Source organism: Ctenopharyngodon idella, chromosome 15 (assembly GCF_019924925.1).
Source record: "Ctenopharyngodon idella isolate HZGC_01 chromosome 15, HZGC01, whole genome shotgun sequence".
Taxonomy (NCBI): Eukaryota; Metazoa; Chordata; class Actinopteri; order Cypriniformes; family Xenocyprididae; genus Ctenopharyngodon; species Ctenopharyngodon idella.
The window spans coordinates 31,463,831-31,490,781 of record NC_067234.1 but is presented as its reverse complement, the minus strand read 5'-3'; the positions used below and the strand labels follow the sequence as shown (position 1 = coordinate 31,490,781).

The 26,951-nt window shown below is 36.7% G+C and overlaps 1 protein-coding gene across 1 annotated transcript; it reads left to right on the top strand.

Annotated features, from left to right (window-relative positions):
* The first annotated feature begins 225 nt into the window (after positions 1-225).
* On the top strand, positions 226-26,584 carry LOC127495107 (interferon-induced very large GTPase 1-like). The gene is made up of 3 exons (XM_051861561.1): positions 226-698; positions 19,236-19,321; positions 19,620-26,584. Exons 1-3 carry the CDS (start codon positions 686-688, stop codon positions 24,372-24,374), a joined length of 4,854 nt encoding a protein of 1,617 aa, XP_051717521.1. The 5' UTR covers positions 226-685; the 3' UTR covers positions 24,375-26,584.
* Positions 26,585-26,951: the final 367 nt, after the last annotated feature.

The window sequence follows — 26,951 nt, the reverse complement described above, 5'->3', positions numbered from 1 at the left end:
CAGCTACGTGGAGACACGCGCCTGATGCCTGTGATGGGCCCGTGTTCCGGCGGGAAAGTGACGGCAATGCATACCCTCTATACCCCGCATTTTGAAAGCGGCCCCCTGATGTTATAAACTAAGAAAGAACAGTAATTCTACAGCATTTATTAATTTTAATGTTAAATCATTAAGGTCTGAAGAGACTGAAATCATACAGGACAGAAACCAGTTAGTTGGGTTTGTGACAAAACCTTTTACAGTGCTTGAGTATTGTTTTCTTTTACTGCATGTGATAATTCATATTAAGACAGTGACTTGCTAACATACTGCTAAGCTGAACTGACAGACCCAGTGAAGCAATGAATTAATCGTTTCTGTTTCTCATTATTTGACCTTGCATTGCAGTTTTTTTCTTATTCTAAATATGATAAATGTCGCTTAAGTTGATGTGTTAGGGAATTTGGCTATTATCATGTAACATTTTAATTATATTCTGCTGAAATGAACGAAATGATTTGAAAAAAAAAAAAAAGATTCGTTCGTTTTAATGAACGAGATTCAAAGATCCGAGTCAGTAAAATGATGCGAACTTCCCATCACGGGCGTGGCTTCTGACGTCTCACCGCAGGCTGCAGCGAGCCCCCTCTCCTCTGTCTGCTCTCTGCTCTCATGCTAGCGACACAGAAAGAACCTTCTGAACAAAATGGAACAAACAGGTATATATTTCTCTTATACATCGTCTTTAATTAACTATTGAGACCAGGCTTTCTCAAGCCAACATCATTTTATCTTGTTTAACTGCATTTTTATCAGACTTACAATTACAATAACTTCACAGCAGACCTATCATAAGCTGTGAGGTTGTTAAAGGTATTTTTGTACTTCTGTAGTCAGACTCCTAGTTCAGCTTCATGATTCATCTTAAATTAGATTTTTAAAATTTAAGGCCATAAAAAGTCTTAAGGTCTTATTTTGTACTTATGAGAGGTCTTAAATTTTAGATGAAACTTTGACTTAAACAAATCTAAATCATTTACCGAATTAAAACTGTCTAATTAGTGTACATATTTGTTTTCTGTGGATTTGCTTGTTCACGTGACAATTCTGGGCCCTCGCGGCATTTAGGACAGCCTACTGTCTCCTGCACGCGAAAGGAAGAGAAAGCAGAAGAAAATGGGTAAATGTCAGTTTAGTAACAGTTGTAAGTTCATTCTTTATGTGCTTAGAGATGTGTGATAAGTATCGTCTATGATGATATCGTAATTACCCTATTGTTTTAACGATGTGCGAGCTGACATTGAGTTTGTCACTCACGCTTTCACTGCGTGATGTAGGCAGTTAAGGCTGATTTATACTTATGCGTCGGACCTACTCCGGAGCATGTGCCGTAGGCTATGCGTCTGTTTTCATTTATACTTCTGCGTCGTTGTCCGCGTCGACGTGCATGCAGACCACTCGTAGGCAGTGTCCGCGGTAATGTGGAGTATCAAAGCAAAAGCCGAAGAAGAAGTAGCTTGTCATGTACGGCCCTGTCCCAATGGCACACTTCTATGCACTTTTGGTCTTGTGGACTTACAATGGCTGTCGCGTGCGCGTGTCCGTTAAGTCCACGAGACTGTAGGGTGTCCCATTTGTCAATTTTAGGCTTCAGAAGGGTGCTCGCGAGCGCCCCCTTTGCGGCCGATATGCGCCCTCGAAAAAGGGTGTTGTTTCATAAGAGAAGTCACACACAGTTTTGTGGGGGGAGCCAGAATGGTGACTGAATAACATCCTTGTACTGGGACTCTGCATTCATTTGTGTTACTTCATCTGAGTTAGTCTTTCTTTTTTTTTCTTTTCCTTCCAACTTTTCAATGAGTGTGATGGAAGAAGATATTTTCTTGTATTTTCATAAGCAGATGCTTTTGACGATTCGCACTTTTGCTAAGCCCGCACTGGTGCGAGCTCCGTGGCAGACTTCTTCCCGATAGTCAAAGCGACGTTATGTCACGAAAGTGCGGACTCGTAGGAAGGCCGTGAGTGTTTAGGGTGCCATTTGGGACAGGGCCTAAGTTGTCAGAGAAGCCAAAGAGTATAGAACTCCGGAAGCGCGGCCGCCATTATGGGGTGAAAATACTAACTGGTCCATAGAATCCTTCACATCTTACGCACCTAAAATAGGCGAATTTTACTGCCAAATCAGAAGCGCAAAAGAACATTTTTCAAATGAAATCATCAGTAAATTTTATGGCACCTACAGTAAATGTTGTATTGTCTTATATATGTTTTATTTTACCAGTTGTGGAATCCAACCATTCAACCATCTGAGGTAACGTAGTTAGCCTACTTTATTGAGTATTTCCATTTTATGCAACTTTACACATTTATTAATAGTAAATTAATAATTAATAAATATAAGATCATCATGTTTGCAGCGAACAATATATTTCAGACCTAGTGGATTAATAGTAATAATAGTATCACTCCACTAGGTTTGAACTGAAATAGGCTATATTGTACATTTTAATGGATCACGCTAAAAACATAACGATCTTATAATACATGATGCATTGCTGTGAGGGCTGGCGCAAAATGCGGCATCGGCATCTTGCAGCGGCACTTCCGGCGGCATCTCCAACAGCCAGGGACTTCTTCGGCAGCTCTCGCTACAGCGGCATCTCCAACCATAGACATTATAATAAACAGTAGACGCATTATTGGCCTCTTTGGACTGTTGCTGCAATACGTCAACGAGTCCGCCATATTGTGCGGGGCAAGACTGCGCTGTTAACAAATGCAAGTAAACGGGCGAGCTGTGGTTTTTCTGGATAAAAACAAAAATAACGTTTACATTTATCAACCGATTTCAGTGGTTTATAATGTACGTGGAGTACAAAAAGTTCTAGTTACTTAAAATCTCTATAGTTAGACATATAAAATATTTATTTTAATAAGAAATAGTCAAAGCTCAGGCTTGTCATGTATTTGGCTGCTTTATTCTTGGATAAGAATTGTGAAGACGCCCATACTGAGATATAATTTAATTTTCACATTAAATGAAATAAAGTTTTCTTATTGTGGAAAAGGCATTTTCTGTCTTTAACCCAATTTTAGCTTTTCTTGAGCTTAGAACTGACCACCATTGATAAAATGAAACAAATCATCAAATACAAATCACACAGGCTGCTTTCTATATTTTTATATCAGATACTCCAAAACATACAACAAAGATAACTGATGGATCCTTTATGGTAATACATATGATATGGTACAACTACAGTGCTATGCAAATAGTAAATATAAGATAAAGTGAGAATAGTAAATAGTTTGTTATATACTATATAAGAAATAGTTTATGTAGTATATAATATAATAATATAGTCAATAACAAAGTATATAATATTGTCAATAAACAACCAGTTTACAGCAAATAAAATAGTAATGAATAGTACAATTATATAATAGTAATATAGCTGCAAGCAGCAATTCGGGGCCAAGCCCCAGAAGGGGCAGTAGCACAATACGGAGCAGGAAGAGCAAAAACAGCGGAAATTGAACGTACATGCAAAACAACTGGTTCAGAAGCACAGCTGGGAATGAACTCAAAATTAATAGAAGCTCAGATGAGAATGAACACAGAATGAACTAAAAACACTTGTATCTAATCCAAGAATTAGTACAATGCTTATTTAGATAATAAGGGAATCAAAATGACTCAATACACACAATTGTACAAAGCTGTCCCACACAGGATTCAAACCCACAATCTCTGGGTCATGTGTCTGTCACTCCTCCAGTTGCACCACTGGGGAGATGTGTTTACACACTTGCTGTAGTTCACTAGTTCATGTGAAAATTAACTAAAAATGAAGAATTTTTATAAAAATGCACCGCATGTTATATTTAATAACTTTAGTTTAGATCATTCAACAGCTCGTAATGCTGTAGCGCAATGCGGAGCAGGAAGAGGAAAAACAGCAGAAATTAAACGAACATGAAAGACAGCTGGTTCAGAAGTACAGTTGAGAATGAACATAAAATGAACAAACGGTCAGATGAGAACGAACACAGAATGAACAAAAAACTCTTGTGTCTAATTTAAGAGGAATAAAGATTAGTACAATTCTTATTTGGATAATAAAGAAATCAAAATGACTCATTACACACAATTGTATAAAGTCACCCCACACAGGATTCAAACCCACAACCTCTGGAGTTGATGTTCATTTCTCATCTCATTTTACTACTGAGCAGGTGAACATTCACCCAGCTGCCAAAGTTCAGTAGTTCATGTGAAAATGAGCTCAAAATGAAGAATTATTATAAAAATGCACTGCATGTTATATTTAATAACTTTACTTTAGATCATTCTGCAGCTCATCATGCTGTAGCGCAATACGGAGCAGGAAGAGCAAAAACAGCAGAAACTGAACGAACATGAAAAACAGTTATTTCAGAAATACGGGTGAGAATGAACTCAGAATATACAGAAGCTTAGATGAAAATGAACACAGCATGAATAAAAAACATTTATTTCTATTCCAAGAGGCAATAAAGCAATCAAAACACACAATTTCATAAAACCACTTCACCCTGGATTCAAACCCACTATCTTTGGGTGAGATGCTCATCAGGCATCTGGCTTTACACATTGAGCTACTTGAGGATGCACATTCAACAGGCTGTTGAAGAGAACTTTTAGTGTGAGAAAAAAATATACAAAAAAGCATTACTTAGCATGTTAACCAGATTAGCATGCTAAGCTAACTTAATGCTAATGAAGCCTATGGTTAACCTGATAGCTGAAGAGCCATATTAGAAAGGATGACAACTGGTTAGCATGCTAAGCTAATTAGCATAAGACAACAAACACAGGCAGGGTCACATTCAGAGACAAATATCTCAGGAACGGTAGTGAATATCAAAAATCCGTTCAGTCATTTCTGTGCGGCTCGGTCCAAAGATCATCTGAGCCAATTTTGAACAAAATTGGACAAAATTTCTAGGAGGAGTAGTAAAAAAACTGTTTTCATTTACTTTAATATGGCGGACAGGTACATTTAAGGAAAATGACAAATGACACATCGTCGGAATCGGCATAAACCAGGGAATAAAATGATAAAGCATACACATTTTGGACAATGTTTTCAAAAGTTATAAGCATTTTTGCAAAAATCGATATATCTCTGGAACACTAGGTGGTGCTGTGTTCAAACTTCTCAGATATCTTCAGGACCTTCTGGTGATGATACGTACCAATTTTTGTGAAGATATGTCAAATTGTTTAAAAGATATTGCAATTTATGTCAAAATTCAAAATGGCGGACACGTGGTTCATCCGATGTTGACAAAATCGGTATCCTCGGATTCGGCATGGCCCAAGGAATCCACAGACACCGAGATCTCTTTTCTGACAAACTGTTCAAAAGTTATTGGCCAAAATATCCATTTTCCAGATCTCATGACCTGTAGGTGGCGCTGTTCCGAAATTTGGCATGAACCCTCAGATCATGGTACCGATGAAGCGTACCAATTTTTGTTTCAATTGCTCAAAGTTTGGCCGAGATACAGCATCTGAACCAATTTTGGGTCGACCTCGTTAAGTTTGTGACATCATAACTTTTTTTTACCAGTAGAAAAAAAAATTCTGTTCAGTCATTTCTGTGCGGCTCAGTCCAAAGATCATCTGATCAAGGTTTGGACAAAAAAAAAAACTGCATAATGTACTTTTCAAAATGGCCGCTACTGTAATTGGCAGAGACTTAATGTAAGATGTTGAATGGAATCAGCATGAAGAGACGAATCAGATGTACTAAGTTTCATTTTTCTAGAGCAAATGGTTCAGAAGTTATAACCTTTAGAAGAGTGAATTTTTGAACTGGTGGTGGCACTATAGAGTTGGTTCTAGAGACTCCAAATTTGGTCCAATCACTATTCATGAGCATCTCTGCAATTGTGCCAAATTTCATCATTTTCTCATGTTCTGTTGATAGGGCTGCCATAGACTCCCATTGGGGAAACATAATAAAACTGACAATTACAAGAGGGGCTTAGTCCCTTCAGGGCTTGCCCCCTAATAAGTACAATAATATAATATCATAATAATATATTGATAATAGCATATAGTATAATAATTCTATAATAATAGCAATAGAATATGTAGTATCATTTACAGAATATAGACAATAATATAACAGCATAACTATAATAGATTGATAATCTCAAGTGGTATAATATAATAGTATTGGTATAATAATAATAATAATAATAATAGCAAATACAATGTAATATCAATTGCAGAATAATATAGACTTTTATAAAAATAGTAAATTAAATAGTGACTAGTACATTAATAATATAGTATTGGTATAATAATAATATTAATAATAATAACAACAAAAGGCTATATATCTTCCATCAATCATCTAAAGTCACTAATCCTTTGTAGGGTCAGGGGGAGTTAGAGCTAAAAGCCGTTGAACAGAACTGCTCTGCAGAGCTTTTTTCTTGAGTTGTCACTCTAGTGTGTTCAGTTTGGCAATGTGGTGCATCCTCAGTTTGTGAAAGACAGACACAACTAATGACAAGAGAGAAAAATGATGGTTGTCAATTCCAAACTGTGTTTCCTGAATGTGCTCCTTGAGAAAAAAACAAAAACAAAAAAAAAACACATCTTCCGAATTAATCTCAGCTCGGACAAACTGACTGATCTAAGAAACTCTGATGGCTTTCCCGGAGGATGACTGTCGAATGAACCGCTCAGCTGATCTGACCAATTTTACTGTACCTTCAGAAGGAATCATCAGCCCTCCACTGTTTTTCAGAGTAAGTAGTGCAAGTTCTGGTCAAATAAACCAGGTACAGCATCTGCCACCAAGCTAGCACGGCACACACCACAGGGAAGCTTTCTCAAAATCTGACGCACCACAAAACCAGAAATGTCCACAAGGCTACCAGAGCAGGTTGGCAGGTAGCTGTGGTCACACACAAGTGCAGAAACATTCACAAAAGGGGATGGAAGCTCCTCAGACTCTACTGCTAGAGATGACATTTCAACAGCTGATAGTGACACAGTCTCATCCTGTGGTGCCACATTCCCTGAAGTGCTTGGAGAGACACCGTACTGGACCATGAGATGCCGGAAAATGCCCTAAAGGATTGTTATTCCATCCCCCTAAAAACCAAACACTCACACAGGTTTGACATTCCATAGACATAATGGTTTTAAAAACGTGCACACACACACACACAATCTCGAGTTGTGTTCAGATAAACAATGAAAGTCATACTCATCTGTGATGGAATTAGACAAAATTATGACAAATTTTCTATTTGTTTTCATCAAAATTTCATTTTCGGTGAGAGAGAGGTTTGAATATGACCAAGGCCATAATGCTCACCGCAGTTCTGAATTTAACTAGAACAAATACTCACAGCATTAGGCAGAGGAGGATCAGTCTCTTGGAAATGGTGAGAACAGTCCACTGACAGGCTCTACTCAGCTTTCCTTGAGGCTTGTGTAGCCCTGGTTGCAACGGGCTAAAAAGGAAATAACTTTGTAGATGAGTCGGGAAACTTCCCTTCTTATAGCTACTTCCCACTGTCTCCTCAACTCTTTGTGGAAACCTTAAATGTGTGAGAAGCTAGCCAACTAACTAACTAACTAACATTACAGTAAGATTCACAAAATGTCAGTCACCTAGCCGAAACGAGTACTTGTCATAAAAGTTGGTTTTAAGAAAATAAAGATGCATATTTAAACTTCAGGAAATTTAGTTTATAAAATAAGATATAATATAAGCTAAAACTATATTAGAAAACATGTAAACTCATGGCTCAACTTTCACAGCTAACTAGCGACATCGCTAGCTATTTTAGTCTGACTGACTCCGGTGGCCAACTACTATCAATATAATTATATAATGACCAAATACAACCAGAAACAAATGTTCAGTCTTACCTGTGAAAGGTCATTCCCCGAGACCTGTTTTCAATTGTGCAGCGAATTGTACAGCCCCAAGCAGCACACGAAGCAGTGTAGTACGAGCAGTATTGCTTGCATTGATGCTCTTTTATTCCAGTGTTTGAAATAGTTGAATGAATGTGATAACTGCCGATGTTAAATATTTAATTAATTGTAAAGAATAACGCAATGACAGCGCAACTTTGAATATTAGGATTTTTGGCATAAATGTGTGAATTACATACAAGTGATTGTCATTTAAAAAAATGGCACAGAATAGTGACTAAAATATTATGTTTATTCTGATCTTATTCATCACGTCTCACACGGCAGCGTCGTGATCACTAGTAGAGCGCTGACACCCTGTGGTGAAAGAATTGCTTATGTTGGATTAAAACTTAAAGTTCCGTTGAGTTTGGAAAGGTCTGTACACGGTAAGCATCAGAATATCTCTTCTCCTGTCTCTGAATATGTCTGGAATTTAAAATCATCCCGAGGACTCTCATTTTAAGAGGGGTTTATTTAGCTATGTGATAACGGCGCATTGAAAACATATACAACCGGAAACAACTGAGCCGTAATATTTCAAACCGGATGTGCGTCACGAGGCTCAGTGCAAGTAGTCCATTGCGGCATCTCCAGGAGGGGTCACAAGATGGCGTCCTTCTAGTCAGACATGCTTTTTCTCTGTCCTTAGTAGACTTGGAGTTTGCAGCTGGAAACTACGTCCTAGCTTTTCTTTTATTTCATTTAATATTAAGACCTCTCGCATATTAATGATATTGAAGAAATAGACATTTTGGATGGGCAAAAGGAGAAAACACTCCTCTCCTCACAACGCTGATGCTAACGAGATGAAACTTGCTCATGAGTCCATTATGGAGCCCCGTTGCCTGGCCGATTTCCCTAGTCTGCCTAAAACACCCCAAAAAACTTCTCCGGCTAAAAAAAAAAAAGGAATCGAGTCGGTGCGAAACTTCTGAGAACACTTCGGAAGTGCTTGAAGCTATTCATGCACTTGGCTTGAAACTCAGTCAAATGCATTTAAAGGATTCGGTGACAGAAAACTACGGAGCTCACTTCGGCCAAGGTGGACAGTTTAGCAACTTCTGTGCAACAGCTCATCGTCGAAGTTAACTCTCACGACGAACGGTTATCCCTGATGGAGAAAGAAATGCAAGCTCTAAAGGATGAAAATGCGACTTTGAAGTCTAATATAGCAGAGGCTCAACGACGATGGTCCCCCAAATTACATGGCTTGAAGGAGGATGATGGTGAAAATGTCAGACGGATAACTATCGATGCTCTTGCGAAAGTTGCTCCAGATGTTCAAGACCAGCTTGATCCGGTGGTGGACGTAATTCATCGTCTTGGTCGTAAATCAACACCACCAAATGCTATACATAAGCGGCCCATTGTCATTCTCTTCTCGATGCGCGCTACCATGACGAGATTTGGAGGGCAGCCAAAAACGTTTTACTGGACAACGCGCTAAGCATCTCCGAGTTGCTATCACCTGAAGACAAAGCGGCAAGAGAGAAATTCTGGCCAAGAGTGAAGAAGGCTAGAGAGGAAGGTAAACGGGCTGTATTTCGTGGTCCATATGCATACATTGAGAGGAAAAGGACTGACACTAATGACTGGTTGAATCCTGATGGAAAAACTATAAGAGGCATCTTCAAACTTGCTTACATGCTGGGCGTTTTTTTATTTTATTTTCACTGAATGTTTACTGCCTGCTGCATCTCCGAGTTTTCACATTTAACCCAGTAAATTTCAGCTTCAAGACATTAGGTCTTGAAGCTTGGTAATTTGTGAATTAAACAATTTTATTGTTTTTCTTTTCTTTTCTTTTTTATTGTTGTTCAGATTCTAGTTCTTTTTCGGTATGGACTTTAAGTTTAATTCTTTGAGCATAGCATCTTTGAATGTAAGGGGCATTCGAGAAATTACGAAGCGAAAGGCTTTATTTTTTTTTAAAACGGACTGATGCTGACATTATTTTTTGTCAAGAGACACATTCTACGGACTTGGATGAAAAATTTTGGAAATCTCAGTGGGGAAAATCTATTTTTTTCAGTCACGGCACTTCGCATTCAGCGGGAGTTATGGTTTTGATGAACAGATTTAAAGGAGACTCTGTTACGTGTGAAAACGAAGATGGGTTATTCTGACTGTGAAATTGGACAATACTAGTATACCTTGTAATATTTATGGTCATAATTCCAATCCATTGAACAAGGCCTTATTTGCAAAGGTTTCTGATATTATTCAATGCAAATTTGATGCATTCCAAGCTTCATATGTTATATTTTCAGGCGATTTTAATGAATGCTTGGATAATTTGAGTGATAGGCATCCTCCTCGTTCTTCTCAACGTGACGCACAATCAAACTTAGCCTCTCTATGTGCCAACTTATCACTTACTGATACTTGGCGATTCTACAACCCCGGGATATCAGAATATACATGGTCTAACAAAGACAATCCTTGCAATCTAGAATTGACATGTTCTTTATTTCTATCTCTGCTTTGCAATATGTCAAGGAAATTGTTCATAATTATGCCCCTTTAACTGATCATAAGCTTATTTCTTTAACGCTTATAGGTACAAAAGAGAAATCTAGTCTTAAGGCAGGAACACACCAAGCCGACGGTCGGCCGTCGGGCAGTTTTTGTTCGTCGGCCGACTAAGTTTTCTCAGTGTGTGCCGCACCGTCTGCTTTTTTTCGGCCGATTTGACATGTTGAATCGGTGTCGGAGCTCGTCGGTCCGTCTGGCCATCTGATCATTCTGGGGTGCGTTTCCCAAAAGCATCGTTAGCCAACGAACATCGCAAGTTCCGTCGTTACTTACATAGCTCAACGATTTGGTGTTTCCCGAAACCATAGTTCAAACGAACATTCGCAAACTGCATCACAAACTTGTGTGGTTGGAACGACAGCTCGAGCTGTAGTTATAGCATAGTTTCTTGTTTTTATGACATGTGGACTTAATAAATCGTTATCTTGAGCAAAATAAGCAAGCTGACATTAAGTACAATGTATATCTTTTATTTCGAATATATACAAATGTCATTTATATATTTTAGTTTGTCAAGAGATTTAAAGCACTGTTTTTGGACTGCGCATGTGCATATGTGCTCTAGTAGTTGATTTGTTCAACGATGCATTGTACTATGGTAGTTCAGCAGCGAGTTACATCGTTGTTCGGGAAACGCACCCCAGATTGGCTGTTCAGCTACTGCCACCTGCTGGTATGAAAAGGCATTTCACCTTACTTAGACGCAGAACGGACGTGCTACTAGGCCGTCGGCTGTCGAACATTGGTTTGGTGTGTCAGGTCAACTTTGGACACAGATGCTGCCGACGTGAGCCAACCCCACAGTCTGCTTTCGTCGCCACTAGTTCGTCGGCGTCGGCTTGGTGTGTTCCTGCCTTTAGAGGGTATTGAAAATTTAATAATCTTCTTAAAAATGAGTAGCCTACTTTAATAACAGTGTTAAAAAAAAAAAAAAAAAAAATTGCCAATGATATTTTGGGAGGTGTAAAAGAAGGATTTATAAGTAAATGGGAATTTTTCAAATATAACTTTAGAAAGATTGCAGTTAAACGTAGTAAAGAATTAAAAAAAAAAAAAAAAAATATCAATAGACTAAATGAGTTAGAATTAATTGATAAATTAGGGAAATTGGAACAGAAGCAAAATCTTGAGGAAGAAGCTGAATTGGTCTCAATGCAATCCCATCAATTCAATGCATCGTTGAACAAATCGACTAGCTAGTCACGACTGTTTCCCGAAACCGTATTGTCGCAAGCCTGTCGTTCAACCACGTTGGTGAATGACGTCACGCAGGTGGTGAGTAATAACTTCTTTAAATGAATCCGTTTGAGATCGAATTAATGCTAGATTTTTTGCTATAAATTACGGACATGGCCTTAGAGGACTAATTCTCATTTTCCTCAGTTATTTTGCTTTATTTCCAGATTAGATCAAATGCTTGTTCTGACGTACTAGAGCACGTACGCACATGCGCACTCTCCAAAAACAGTGCTTTAAATCTCTTGACAAACAAATATATAAATGACATTTGTATATATTCGAAATAAAAGATATACATTGTACTTAATGTCAGCTTGCTTATTTTGCTCAAGATAACGATTTATTAAGTCCACATGTCATAAAAACAAGAAACTAGGCTATGCTTCTAACTACAGCTCGAGAGCTGTCATTCCAACCACACAAGATTGCGATGCAGTTTGCGAATGTTCATTTGAACTATGGTTTCGGGAAACACCATATCGTTGAACTAAGTAAGTAACGACGGAACTTGTGATGTTAGTTGGCTAACGATGCTTTTGGGAAACGCACCCCAGGGGCCTGTACCATGAAGCCGGGTTAGCTGGCTAGCCAGTTAAGTTTCAGATTAGTTTGTGCCAATCCTGGGTTTTAGGTACCATGAAAGTGACTTGGCTTTTAGCGGTGTTCATCGCTATAGTAACTTACGCTCCACAGCTAACCTGCTCCAGGGCAGGTTATGTTCTGGGTAAGAGATCTCAAACCGAAATTGGACCAATCAGATGTGAGCAAAGTGACACTGACATCCAACGCAATAAAGTCCCTCCCCCAGTTTCTCTTCCTCCAAATTAAAGGTCACTATATAGTAAAAACAAATATTTAATGATGAAATTGTCTTGCTTTAATGATTTATAGAATTATTTTATGATTTATATATGATTTAAATAATTATTATATGATCTATTTTATTATTAATCCATTTCACACAAGCAATTTTAGTTTAACAGTTAAGCATTTATTTTAAATAAATGTTAATATATACAGATCATATGTAAGCTGTAGAATCAACAGATAACTCTTTAAAAATGACTACATAACCTTACATGTTTGAGTCTCTATTGCTGTATATAATAAACTATATAAACACTTGACAATTTTCACTTGCTCTGTGTAATGATGGGTCGACAGAATGTGGATCCATTTGCAGCTATTTTATTAAAAGGACTTACAGAGCAGACAGGGCAAAGGCAGAGGCATAAACAGGAACAGGCAATGGTCGAGGCAGGCGGCAGACAAACAGAATCAGGGTACAGGCAAGGATCAGGGCAGGCAGCAAACAATCACAGTCCAGGAAACAGGCAAAGATCAGGGTAGGCAGCAAAGGGTCGCAGGGAATAAACAGTCCAATCGATAACAGGTAAACAGTCCACAGAAAAACACTCAGAAATGATCACCAAGGCAAATCAAGACTTCGCAGTGTGTGTGTGAGTGTGTCTTAAATAGTGTGAGTGTGATGCGGTGCAGGTGTGTGTGCAATCAGTCCCAGGAATGAGGGCCCATGGGAAACGTAGTCCGAATGAGAGCTGATCAGTATTCCGGTGATGGCTCCCTCCGGCGGTCCGGAGGAAGGGCCGAGGGAGCCACATTCGCGACACTCTGATAGAGCAAGACAATTTCTTTTATTTGTCCTTTTTCATGGACAAGTTTCTTCTTTAGTGTAAATGCGTTTAAATTCTTCATTTTCTTCAGCAAAAGAGTTTTGAATCGCGTTGACTCTCTCGCGAGAAGTAAATCACAGTTTCTTTCTGTTGCAAGGCATGTGATTGGCTGTTTGCCACTGATGTCACGCATTCATGTGCACGCGCTCCACAAACTCAGGATAAAAGCCTGAGTTGACAGAGAAAGTTGATGATCAGCATCATGGTACCAACAAAGCCGGATTGGAGTGGCTTGGTTTTTTCACCTTGAAACTAATCCTATAACCCTGAGTTTGTTCAACTACCATCATTGTACAGGCCCCAGATCTATTTAGACTTGGCTAAAGGTGCTTTTATTCGTTCTAGGGCGAAATGGCTTGAAGAGGGTGAAAAAAATAAATAAAGTTATTTTTTCGCACTTGAGAAAAGAAATTTTAAAAGAAATGCTTTAACTGCTTTAAATATTAATGGGAATCATTGCATGGATCCAAAAAAAAAAAAAAATCAATTTGTGAATCCAATTCTGTGAATCATTCAAATTTCATTCAAATAGTCCATCAACATATTATTGATAAAGAATTTCAAGACTTCTGTGAATCCAATATAACTTCTTCTGAGATCAAAGATGCCCTGATTAGAATGAAAAAAAGGGAAAGCACCAGGTATAGATGGGTTGACTGTAGAATTTTACTTACATTTTTGGGAACTGATCAAAATTCCTCTTTATAACATGTATAATGAATATATTAACAGTGGCGAAATGACTACTACTATGAAACAAAGTAGCATTTCATTAATTGCTAAACCGGATAAAGATCCACACTTGATAGAAAACTGGAGACCAATCTCTCTTCTAACAATTGATTATAAATTAATTACTTTATTATTTGATAATAGATTACGAGAAGGTTTAAATAAAATTATTAGTGAATACCAATCAGGTTTTTTAAAAGGTCGACACATAACTAACAATATTAGACTTGTGCTTCACCTTTTGGATTATGCTGAGAATGTTGATGAAAGAGCAGTTATTTTTTTTCTGGACTTTTATAAAGTGTTTGATACAATTAAACATGAATTCTTATTTAAAACTATAACGCTTTTTGGAAATAAATTTTTGAATGTAGTTAAAATGTTTTACATTGATATTAATAGTTCTGTAATACTTAACACTTCCACCTCTAAAAGATTTAACATTAACCGTGAAGTATGTCAAGGTTGTCCAATTTCCCCCTTTTTATTTATGTTGGTAGCTGTCTCCAAATTTTTGGTAAAGAAATTAAAATATCACAATTGGCAGATGACACAACTTTATTTTTAAAGAGCTTATCTCTTATTCCCAATGCTATCTCCTTCATCAATATTTACTAAGACTTCTGGTTTAACTCTAAATTTATCTAAATGTGAAATCCCTTTACACAATTTAAATGATAAATGTATTAATAACATTCCAGTGAAGACCTCTGTCAAATACCTAGGAATTCCTGTAACAAAGGATGTTGACAAAACTTAAATTTCTCCTCTAGATTAAAAAAAGACAAAAGTGTTATTAACGTTGGTTACAACGTGATCTCTCTGTTTATGGTCGTGTCCTATTATCTAAAGCAGAAGGCTTATCTCGATTTGTCTATCCCTCCCTATCTTGTTTGTTAAAGATTCTTATTGTAAAGATATCAATAATTTGTTTTATTCTTTTATTTGGAAAAACAAATCCCAAAGACTTAAGAAAAGGGTTCTTACTAATAAGAAAGCTGAAGGGGGCTTGGAAATACTTTATTTTGAAGATGTTAATAGAACTTTTAAAGTCAATTGGATTAAAAAATGTTTGATTAATCGTAACTCCCTTTGGAACCACATCCCACAGTCTCTTTAACCAAATAGGTGGCTTAGAATTTCTGTTAACTTGTGACTTTTCTAAACTCCCTCTTAAATTGTCCAAATTCCACCAGCAAGTGCTTTTAGCCTGGAAAATTTGCTACTCGCACAATTTCTCTCCTACTCGCTACTCACACAATTTCTGCCAATAAATCTTTATTTTTAAGGAATTGGTTTAACAGGGATATTACTCATCTTATGAATATGTTTGATAATCATGGGAATCTTTTAACTTATGAACAATGCATGCAAATCCACAGTTTCCCTGTGCATTTTAAGGAATTTAATTAACTCTTGTTCATGTTGTTAAAAGTCATATTCATAATAACTCTACAATAATGACAAAACCAAAATTAATTTTAAACGGTCTTGAACTGATTGATAAAAAATACAACAACATATTTATACTATTTTCCAAAAACAAAATAAAATAACACCTAGAGGAAAATTCTTTTGGAACTCTATTATTGATAATATTAATTGGAAGTCTGCTTGGTTAATCCCCTTTAAATATTGTATCAATAACAAAACTAAAGAAATACATTTTAAAATTTTGCATACCATCTACCCTGTTAAATCAATCATTTCAAGATACTCTGATACTGATAATTTATGCTCCTTTTGTAAAAATGAGAAAGAAGTGTTAATACATTTGTTTTTTGATTGTAAAATTACCCAAAATTTTTGGAATTTATTTTTAATTTAGTAAAGGATAAATACTGTTTTTCTTTAAAGGATATTATTGTGTACTATGAAAACAATGTTAACAAAGGTCTTGAATACATTGTTAATTTATTCATATTGCTGACAAAATTTTATATACATAAACAAAAATACTTAAATTAATTTTTAGTGGAATTTGATTGTTTTATATCTTCTCTGAAATTGTTAAAAAAAACAAAAAGTCATTAACATGTTTAAAATATTATTACCCTGTTACTAATTATGTCACACTTTGTATTGCACTGCCTTATGCAATGCTCTGTTTGTAAATTGTTCTATTTTCATTTAAAAAAAAAAAAAATGCGGCATCTCCAGAACTCTGGCAGCTGTCTGTTTGTGGCACCTGCCGCTGGCCAATTACATTAATTCGATGTAATATTTTCACTTTAAAAACTACATTTGAACAAAATTTTTTAAGGCTATATACACATGACTGTCATTAGACATTATAGCCTACCACAAGACTGCCATATAGGCTACAAGCGCAGTAATTTCAGCTTTCTCTGATGTAGGCTACTGCAGCGTCAGATAATACCTATTAACATAATTTATGAAAAATGCTTACATGACAGTCCTGTGGTATATAATGTTATTTTGTTCAAATGCAGCTTTTTAAAATAAGAAAGTCCGTGGCTGCTGGAGATGCCACCTGAAGTGCCGCTACGAAATGCCGAAATTTCAGCTTTGTGCAGCATATCAGAAATTAATTTCTGTATTAACTGAATGTCAGTTTATATTCATATGTAGTAACATTTCAAAGCAATAAATACTGCATTTTTATTTTATCAAGACGTGATTTACTAATTTCGTTGGCACTGAAACACAACTGATATTGACACTTATTGCTGGATATCCTAAATAGCCTACACACACGCAACAATTTCAGCTTTCTCTTATGTAGTGGAGCATCAGAACGTTATTAACAAAATTTATGATAAATGCTTACAAATGATAGCCCTTTGATATATAATGTTATTTTGATGAAATGTAGTTTTTAAAATAAAAAAAAAAATATATATATATTACATCGAATTATATTGACCAGCGGCAGTTGCTGCCGAAGAAGTCCCTGGCTGCTGCCGAAAGATGCCGATGCCGCATTTTGCGCCAGCCCCTGCTGGGTTTTTGACGGTGAAAGTTTCGTTTGTGCTGCTTCCGTTTTTAAAATATTAGACTTTGAATTATAGGCGATGACGTCAGATATTTTCAATTGTGAGATCTGAGTCATAATACCCAAATATAATATTTCACATATGTACTGAGTCGAGTCGGGAGGAGGAAAAATGCTGTTGCTTGTTCCACGACAGCATGAACTTCTGTCACGGTCCCCAAAACTGAATCATGAACAGTTTTTAAAAGCCGTTCGACCAAGAATGATTAATTCTCGAATCTGGCGTTGCTAGTTTTGATTTTAAACATCTGAAAACAACAACAACATGATTGTCAAAATCCGCACTGTCAAGGATTTATCAGCTATATTTTACTTTGTCACACCAGTTTAGCGACGCCCCTGCGTAGTTGCAATCAATTCCAATGTATGAAGTTTGAAACAGAAAATAGTGTTTTTCATCTTGCCACTTTCTTGGTAAAGAAAACACACTTTTACTCAAATTAATCCAAATGGATTTATAGCGTTTTGGAACCAAGCTCTTCATCTGATTCTTCTGAGACCGAATTTTAAACAGTTTCTTATCCTCAAGCGTTTAATTGTATGACCACTAATTAAGCATAGACTCCCAGGATGTATTGACTCGGTATGCTATATCTTAACCAATCCGACTTTCTGATTTTCATAGACTTTGAGGTAACACTTTATAATAACGTTCAGTTATAAGTCACTTATAAATTATTAGTTAATGATAAACTAATCATTTACAAAACATAAATTATTAATAAGTGATATACTAACATTTTATGAATGTTTTATTAATTCAGTTATAAGTCATAAATTATTAGTTAATGATGAACTAATCATTTACAAAACATGACTATATATTCATAAATTATTAATAAGTGATATACTAATATTTTATGAATGTCTTGTTAATTCAGTTATAAGTCATTTACAAATTATTAGTTAATGATGAACAAATCATTTGCAAAACATGAATATACGTTCATAAATGATTAATAAGTGTAAATGCTAATGATTTGGAAACGTGTTGTAAGTTATCTTAAAAAATGTGTAGATCATAAAATAAATCAAATTGATCATTAGTAGATTGTTTATAAGTTATTAGTTGATACATTATTTATCACTTATAAATCATTTAAGTATTTATGACAAAATTAGTATCATCTCAATAAACAATTGTTAATCATTAACAAATGATGAACAAACCATTAGCAAATGATCAGTATATGATTTATTGATGAAGTTGTAAGCTGCTCTGTGTTCAAAAGCACAAACATGCATGTATGCTAAAGCACTATTTTTAAGAAGAGTAATATATTTGTTTTGAAGAGGATAAACATTTATAAATGCCTTACAGTCAGGTGATTCCAGTGGGTTATGTTAAATCCTTTCACTCATCAGCACAGACTCGTGTTCTGTGTGGAGTGTGTGGGATCTAGTGATAAAGTCAACCTCTGAACCGGTTTTACCTTCCACTGAAGCTCACATTAGGTGTACAGAGTTAAAGAATCCATGTGTGTCAGAGAAGACAGCTGTCTATACCCTCACCAGTCAGCACTCACACTGCAGTAGACACTACAAAGTGTTCAACACCTGTTATAGATGATGTGTAAATGCATGAATAAATCATTTACAAAGCCTTCTGCATCCCCTAATCTAAAGTGTAAACTATTCATCACTTGTAAATGTGTTACATATCATTTGCAGATCTTTATAAATTATGTACAAACTGCAATTTGCATAACACTTATTAATCATTTATGAATGTATAGTCATGTTTTGTAAGTGATTAGTTTATCATTAACTAACAATTTATAAGTGACTTAAAACTGAACTTTATTATAAATTGTTACCGACTTTGATTGAGAAGAAATTTGTGAAATCATATCTCTGGATCAGAAAACCTTGTGTGGATACAATATTTCACAGTGGAATAACTGGCCACAGGAACATGTTGGTTTAATTAGGTTTAATTAGAATTAAAATGGTAACTCTCTAGTCAAAATCAGAAACACATTAAAACAGCTGTTTGTCTTGGCTGAAAACTTGTAATCAGATCAACCATGATTAATGTCATTAACAGGTGTAAGCACAGAACAAAGAGAAGGCCATGAAAGAGAGAAGGACGAGGTGAAGAAGATCTGCACAGAAACACATGATTCAGTTCAGGTGAGTGTTCTGAGAAAACTGGAGAGCACTGGATTCATACATTAGTATAAAATCACATTTAGGAAATCTGATAATATCTTTATAATCTGCAGTTAATAATCTTGACAGAATGCACAGAAAGCAAGGCTTTGATTTTTTGAAATATGGGTTTGCCAATGACTTTTCTGTTCATCTATATTTATTATGAATAAAATGTCAAAAAAAGAAAAAAAGAAAAAAATTAAATGACAGCTCTGTTTAAATCAGTACTGAAAACAATGGATAAAATAAATGTTGTATTGTTTTGCCTATTAAACAGAGGGATGATGAAAAAGAAGGAGCAGGAGGAGCAGATCAACACCTACAGCAGGAAGAGAATGAAAGAGAACAAATAAAGCATCTATTTCACAGACTTCATCTTGATGGCAGGCGCCACAATAAACTGAGAGCTGCAGATGTTCTTCAGATAACTGAACATTCACTGTCCCATGAATCTTGTGCTGAAGAGGAGCTGGTTCACACTTTCCTACAAAAACTACTGATGATGGACTACAGAGCAAGATACATCAACGTTAAAGATACCAATGAACAGGATCAGATACAACAAAGAGATACTGTCTCATCTGAAAATGAAGATGATATTTTTGATTATGTTTCCTCTTTGTCAAACAAAGGAACAAGCCAATCGGACCATGTTCACCCGATGGATGTTCAGATGGCTGTGTTTCATTGTGCTGATGGTTCCCTGAAGCAGCTGATGGTCACTAAACTGTCCCAGTGTCAGTACGCTCTGCCTCTGCTTGTTCCTGATCCATTCACACAACAGATTGAGTTTCCTCTCTGGACATTCAGACAAATCAACAAGAGCTGGAAGATGAGAAACAACGACAATGAGATCATCAGTCAAACCCAGCCAATCTACAAGGCAGAAACTCCAATGGTGTTTTTCTTCAGGTTTGGCTCTGTGTCCTCATCCAAGTCTCAGCTGATGAACAGTGTGATCAATGAGAAACACAACACGTTCTTCCACAGGAACTGCCCAGGCAGCAGCAGAACCAGAGTCCTGATGGATGGAGTGGTGGAGATCGCCTGGTTCTGCCCCTCTGGGAAAAACACAGATAAATTCACTGACTGTGTTGCGTTCTGTAATCTACACGGTGATGCAGGAGACCATGAGAAACAGCTGCAGATCCTCACTGAAATGGCCTCAGTCAATGTTGTTCTTCTTCCACGAATGGACAGAAATGACAGAAATGCCACTAAGATGCAAAACCTGTTTAAAATCAGAAAGCCACTTATTTGTCTTTTTACTGAAGATGAATCTTCTGTAATTGAGATGAAGAAAGAGAAATTCAAAATAGGTTTGAAAGACAGAAATCAGTCAGAAGTATCTGAAGAACTCAGAAGAAATATAAACAATTGTCTCTCAAAATCATCTTTGACTTTCAGACTTTCAGAAGATGTGTCCAAACACTTAGACATCAGAGTAGATGAGGAAGATGATGAAGACTGCAGGAGAGGAAGAGAAGCAGCACAGCAGATGATGAGTTTACTGGAGAAGAAAAATCTGACAGAAATCAAAGAATCATTTCTGCCTCATCAGGGGAAACTGTGGCATCAGTGGAGTCAGAAGAACAAAGAACTACACCGACCTCGAGCAGATGAGACAAAAATGGACATCAGTAGAAAACAAACAGAGATGAAGAAAATCCGCAAACAGCAGCATAAATATGACATCAGTGAGTTTATGAAGCTCTTTAATTATCATCTGTTCTCACAAACTGAAAATGAAAAGATGTTTTTCCTTAAATGGCTCCAAGTCTTCTTGGATGAATACACCTCAACTGACCTTTCTGCTCTACATCATAAGTATGATGAAAAGTGGTCAACAGTAGTAAAAGTGAAAAAGAACAACGGTAAACCTGAACAACTCAAAGCTGAACAAGCAGAACTTAAGAGAATAACTAAGGAACTTGAAGCTGCAACCTTTGGTTTGGAGCACATCATGAGGGAGGTTGGCCAAATCTATGAATCATGTTCATCTGTGCAGAGGAACAAGAAAGACCTGCAGTTTGACTTCTCTTCTCTCCCGAGTCTTGCAGCAGAGATGATGATCTCTGGATTTCCACTGGAGCTGATGGATGGAGATGCTGCTCATGTTCCTGTGATCTGGATCTCTGCTGTTCTAGATGATCTCATCCAGAAACTGGGAGACCAGAGAGTCTTTGTGCTGTCAGTTTTAGGGATCCAGAGCTCTGGGAAATCCACCATGCTGAATGCCATGTTTGGACTCCAGTTTGCCGTCAGTGCTGGCAGGTGCACCAGAGGAGCTTTCATGCAGCTGATCAGAGTATCAGACGAGATGAAAACACAGATGAACTTTGACTATATTCTGGTTGTTGATACGGAGGGTCTTCGTGCTCTAGAACTGGCTGGAAGGTCAACAAGACACCATGACAATGAACTGGCCACATTTGTTGAAGGACTTGGAAATCTAACCTTGATCAACATCTTTGGAGAAAACCCTTCTGAGATGCAGGACATTCTTCAAATTGTTGTTCAGGCCTTCCTGAGGATGAAGAAGGTCAGACTGAATCCCAGCTGTGTGTTTGTGCATCAGAATGTTTCAGACGTCACAGCTGGAGATAAAAACATGGAGGGAAGGAGACGACTGCAGGAGAAACTGGATGAGATGACAAAACTCGCTGCTAAAGAGGAAGTCTACGAAGCAGAATGTTTCAGTGATGTCATTGGATTTGATGTTGATAATGATGTGAAGTATTTCGCTCAGCTCTGGGAGGGCAGCCCACCAATGGCCCCACCAAACCCAAACTACTGTGACAATATTCAAGAACTAAAGGAATCTATTATGTCTCATGCCTCAAAATCACATGGAATGATGCTGACACATATAAAAGCTCGTGTTAAAGATCTATGGGAGGCTTTGCTGAATGAACGATTCGTCTTCAGCTTCAGAAATTCTCTGGAGATTTCAGCTTACAGGAAACTGCAGACTGAATACAGCAAGTGGTCCTGGAGCCTTCGCAGTGCCATGATGGAAACTGAGAACAAACTACACAACAAAATAGAGAATGAAGCAATTCACGAGGTTAAGGAAACTGATCTTCAAAGAGAACTGAAGACTACAAGTGAAGAAGTGAAAAAATCAATGTCTGAATTCTTTAAGAAAGACAGTGATAAAGATACACTGATTCAGTGGAAAACATCTTTTGAAATCAAAATCAAAGAGCTTCAGGAGAACATTGTGAAAGAAACAAATAGGAAATTAAATGAGATTCTTCAGCAGCGAGACCTGAAGAATAAGATTGATGCGCAGAGGAAACATCATGAAAACACTCTCTATGAAAAGAGCAAACAACTTGCCTTAAATCTCAAAGACAAAGCAAATGATGATGAAACACTGAAGAAAGAGTTTGATTTGTTCTGGGAACAGAGTGTGAAGAAGATCATCACAGACACTCCTGCAATCAGAGACATTGACATAATGAGAGATGTGAGGGAGATTCTCAGTGACGTCTATGAAAGTGTTCCTGTAGACCACTGGAAGAGCAGGGATATATTTACTGTGTCGAGTTATTTAGATTATGTACAGGTTAAAAAATCCAGTGGATTTATAGAAAAAGTTAAAGATTCTGTCAAAAAGGTATTTGGTCATGTATCTAAAGAGGAGGAGGAAGCTCAAATAAGTTTGTTAGTCACAGATGTTAAAGAGCAGACAGACACAATGATTCAGTCATTTAACATTTCAAAGATGGGCTACAACAAAAGCTTCATTCAACAGCTCATAGATTACATCAAAGCAAGAGTAACTGAACATCAGGATGGACGAGTGAAATATGTGTTCAAGAATGAATTCTTCATGGATTTGGTTCTTTCTGTCTGTAAGAGAGCAAACAAGATGATCACTGACCAACACAGACTGTTCAGAGAAGCAAATGATCCTGAAATATATGTTAAGAGAAAGAGAGAAGAGTACTATAGTATTTTCCAAAAATACTGTCATGGAGCAACATCAGCTGCTATTTATGGGGAGATCATCTGTCAGAAACTGAAAGAGCCCATTGAGCAGAGCGTCTACAAGAAGACTGCCAGAGAATTAGCAAATGAAATCAGATCAAACTGTCCATCACTGAATGAAAACAGATCAAATATGGAGAAGCACATCCTGAAGACACTGGCAGAAGAGGAAGATTTTGACAAATACATGAACTACATTAAAACTCCCAGAGATCACTTCAAGAGTTTCATCAGAGATGAAGTCAAGCGGTACATCACTGATAAGTTCAGTGTCAGTGTTTTACCCAAGATGAAGGAGAACATTGAACTCCTGCAGCAGAAGATCCTGGAAGCAGCACATGAATCCACTGAACATGTTCAAGAGAACAGAGGAGATGTTGGTTTGTGGTTGAAGAGTTTCACACGGCAGATTTCAGATGACCTGATCTTCTCTGTAAAAGACCTCAGTGGAGTGAAACATGATGATGTTGATGATTTCAACCTCCTAGAAGATGTGATAAGACAAGAACTTACTGATATAATGTCTGCCATCAGATGTGGATTCAAAATAAAGACATTTGCAGTAAAACTGCACAATAATTTCAGGCCAGATGAGTATCTGATTGATCACTTCTGTCAGTGCTGTTGGGTTCGGTGTCCGTTCTGTGGAGCCATCTGCACCAACACCATAGAAAACCATGATGAAGATCACAATGTTCCTTTCCACAGAGTGGATGGAATTAAAGGATGGAAGTACTATAAAACAGGGAATCTCAGTGCAGATTTTTGCACAACTTTAGTGACAAGTAATACATTTTTTTGTGTGTCAGGTGAGTGGTTTCCATGCAATGATTACAGAAGAGCAGGAGGAGTTTATGCAGATTGGAGCATCACCCCTGACCTCTCTGAGCTGCCCTACTGGAAGTGGTTTGTGTGCAGATTCCAGAAAGATCTGGAAACGCATTATAATAAAACATTCCAGGGTGATGGTGAGATTCCAGATGATTGGAGAAAGCACAGAAAAGAAGATGCTATTCAGAGTTTGGAACACTTTTAATAATTAACTGACATATTAACACACTTTTAATAATTAATGAATAATTAATTATTAATTAACCACTTTTAACCACTTAATGGCAGAACAGTCTAAAATCTAAACAGTTGCTCCTACATAAATAGTCTCTACAACAGCATCTGAAATCAGTCACTTGTTTACACATTTTATTGTCTTATTTACACCTGCTTTACACCTGAATTGAATTTTGTTGCATCATTGATCATTACCTACCTGTTCCTATTTTTATTTTCTCTATGGTGGATGGAACATAGTGCACTCTAGAAGTGATAGTGAACAGTTCAGACTGTAAATGTACTTTCCATTGGGATGATTGAAATCTTGTTTTGCGTCAGTGTTGCGTGAACAACCATAGCGTACACACAGTGTGCTCCGGTCCCAGGAAACTACAGCACAGAGTGGATCGCATCTGCGAGTCAGTGTGGACCACAAAACATATCTGACCCATTTGAATTCTACACAGAATTCTGTATTTTAAAGCGCATAAAACATCACAAATGCTTAGACAGCCTCAAGTTTTTCTACTACAAATCTTCACCTTTAAAGGGTTACTTCACCCAAAAATAAAGGTACTAAAAACATACTTAAATCAGTTCATGTGAGTACAGTGGTGATTCATTACGCTCCGAATCTTCCTGAAGCAGTGTTTTGAAATCGGCCATCACTAAATAAGCCATTATTTTGTTTTTTTTGGCGCACCAAAAATATTCTCGTCACTTTATAATATTAATATTGAACCACTCACATGAACTGATTTAAATATGTTTTTAGTACCTTTATGGATCTTGAGAGAGGAAATGTCATTGCTCCCTATGTAGGCCGCACGGAGCCATCGGATTTCAACAAAAATATCTTAATTTGTGTTCCGAAGATCAACGAAGGTCTTATGGGTGTGGAACGACATGAGGGTGAGTAATAAATGACAGAATTTTCATTTTTGGGTGAACTAACCCTTTAATAAAAATGATCACTGTTTATTTCTGTAGTAAGAATTTCATAAAATGAGGTTATCACAAGCTGTCAAATGCATTTTTTTGTGATGTAAACAAAATGCTACTGGCTTCTTTTTTTCTTTTTCTTTTTTTTTTAAAGGGACAAGCTCTTCGATATGCCCTGTTCTGACTCCCTGTTTCATAAGTAAAAGCTTTGAGTAAAACTGTGCTCATCAAGCAACTTCATAGTAATTTTAAGTGGTAAAAACAGCAAAGCATTTTATTGATTTAGCAAAAATATTAGGCAAGGCAAGTTTATTTACGTAGCACATTTCATACACAATGGTAAAAATAAGTGCTTTACATAGAAAAGGAGTTAAAATAATCATAAAATTATAAAATATCATGCCTGGGAAATAAAAATAACAATCATATTTAACTAAAGGCTGCCTGAATTAATCTCTATCTCTAACTGCCTGAATCACTAAGTTGGGCGCCCCTGTCTGAATGTAAGAGTCAGAGAGCTTCGGTTCATGAAACACTCTAGTAGCAACTTCCTGGCTTATAGTGTCATTCCTACACCTTCATGGGATGGAGTATCCCCACACAGTCTGCCTCTGATGGCTTCCAGTGCTACACCCACCTGTGACCTGGTGTCTTACATTCACATCTGAGTGTGTAAACCCTCTGTCTCTCTTCCCAATTCTCTCAACTCTTCCAATCTGACAGGCCTAACCAAAATAAATAAATAAATAAATAAAAACAAGGATAATTAAAACAGTTTTATAAAAAATAAATAGAGTAATAAAGAAAAAAATAAAAGAATGGACGAAAAAAAAAAGAATTAAAAGAGTAAAAAGATTATACACAGATCAAATAAATTAAAGTTAAACATTTAAGCATCTGTTATCGAATACCTAAACCATTATCTGCATCTGCATTATACTACTTCTTTATATAAGCTTGTTTCCACCAGCTCCATGTAAACTCACAATTGCAAAAAATAAAATAAAATAATAATAAATAAAGAATTGTGAGATAAAAAGTTGCAAATACCTTTTTATTTTATTCCATGGTGGAAACATGGCTTTCTGAAACTCTGCTTGCTTAATTGTGCAGTTTATCTGTCTAACATTTCTGAATAATATAACCACAGTAAGTAACCGTTATCTGATTGCTGTCTGTTGAGTCATCATTCCTATTGCATGTATAACTCTGAAATCTCTACAAGTACAGTAATAAAGTACATTTCAACTCAAATGTTTCACTTCCATTGATTTATTTGGCAAGAACTCTTGTATTGTGATGTGATGGTGTGATAATGATCAGTGATATCACTTGTAAAGGGATAGCTCACCCAAAAACATCAATTCTGTCAGTTACTCTTCCTCATGCTATTTCAAAACTGTATGACTAGCTTCTGTGAAACACAAAAGAAGATATTTTGAAGAATATTGAGGTGCAAACAGCATTGGAGCCCACTGACAAAAAAACACTGTGATATGTCCAACATGATACTTTATATGCTGTATTTAAAATGTTTTATTGTATTATAACATTTAAATCAATAATATAAAATAAGAGAGTGAAAGAGAAAGAGCTTATGCTATATATCTACAACCCGAAT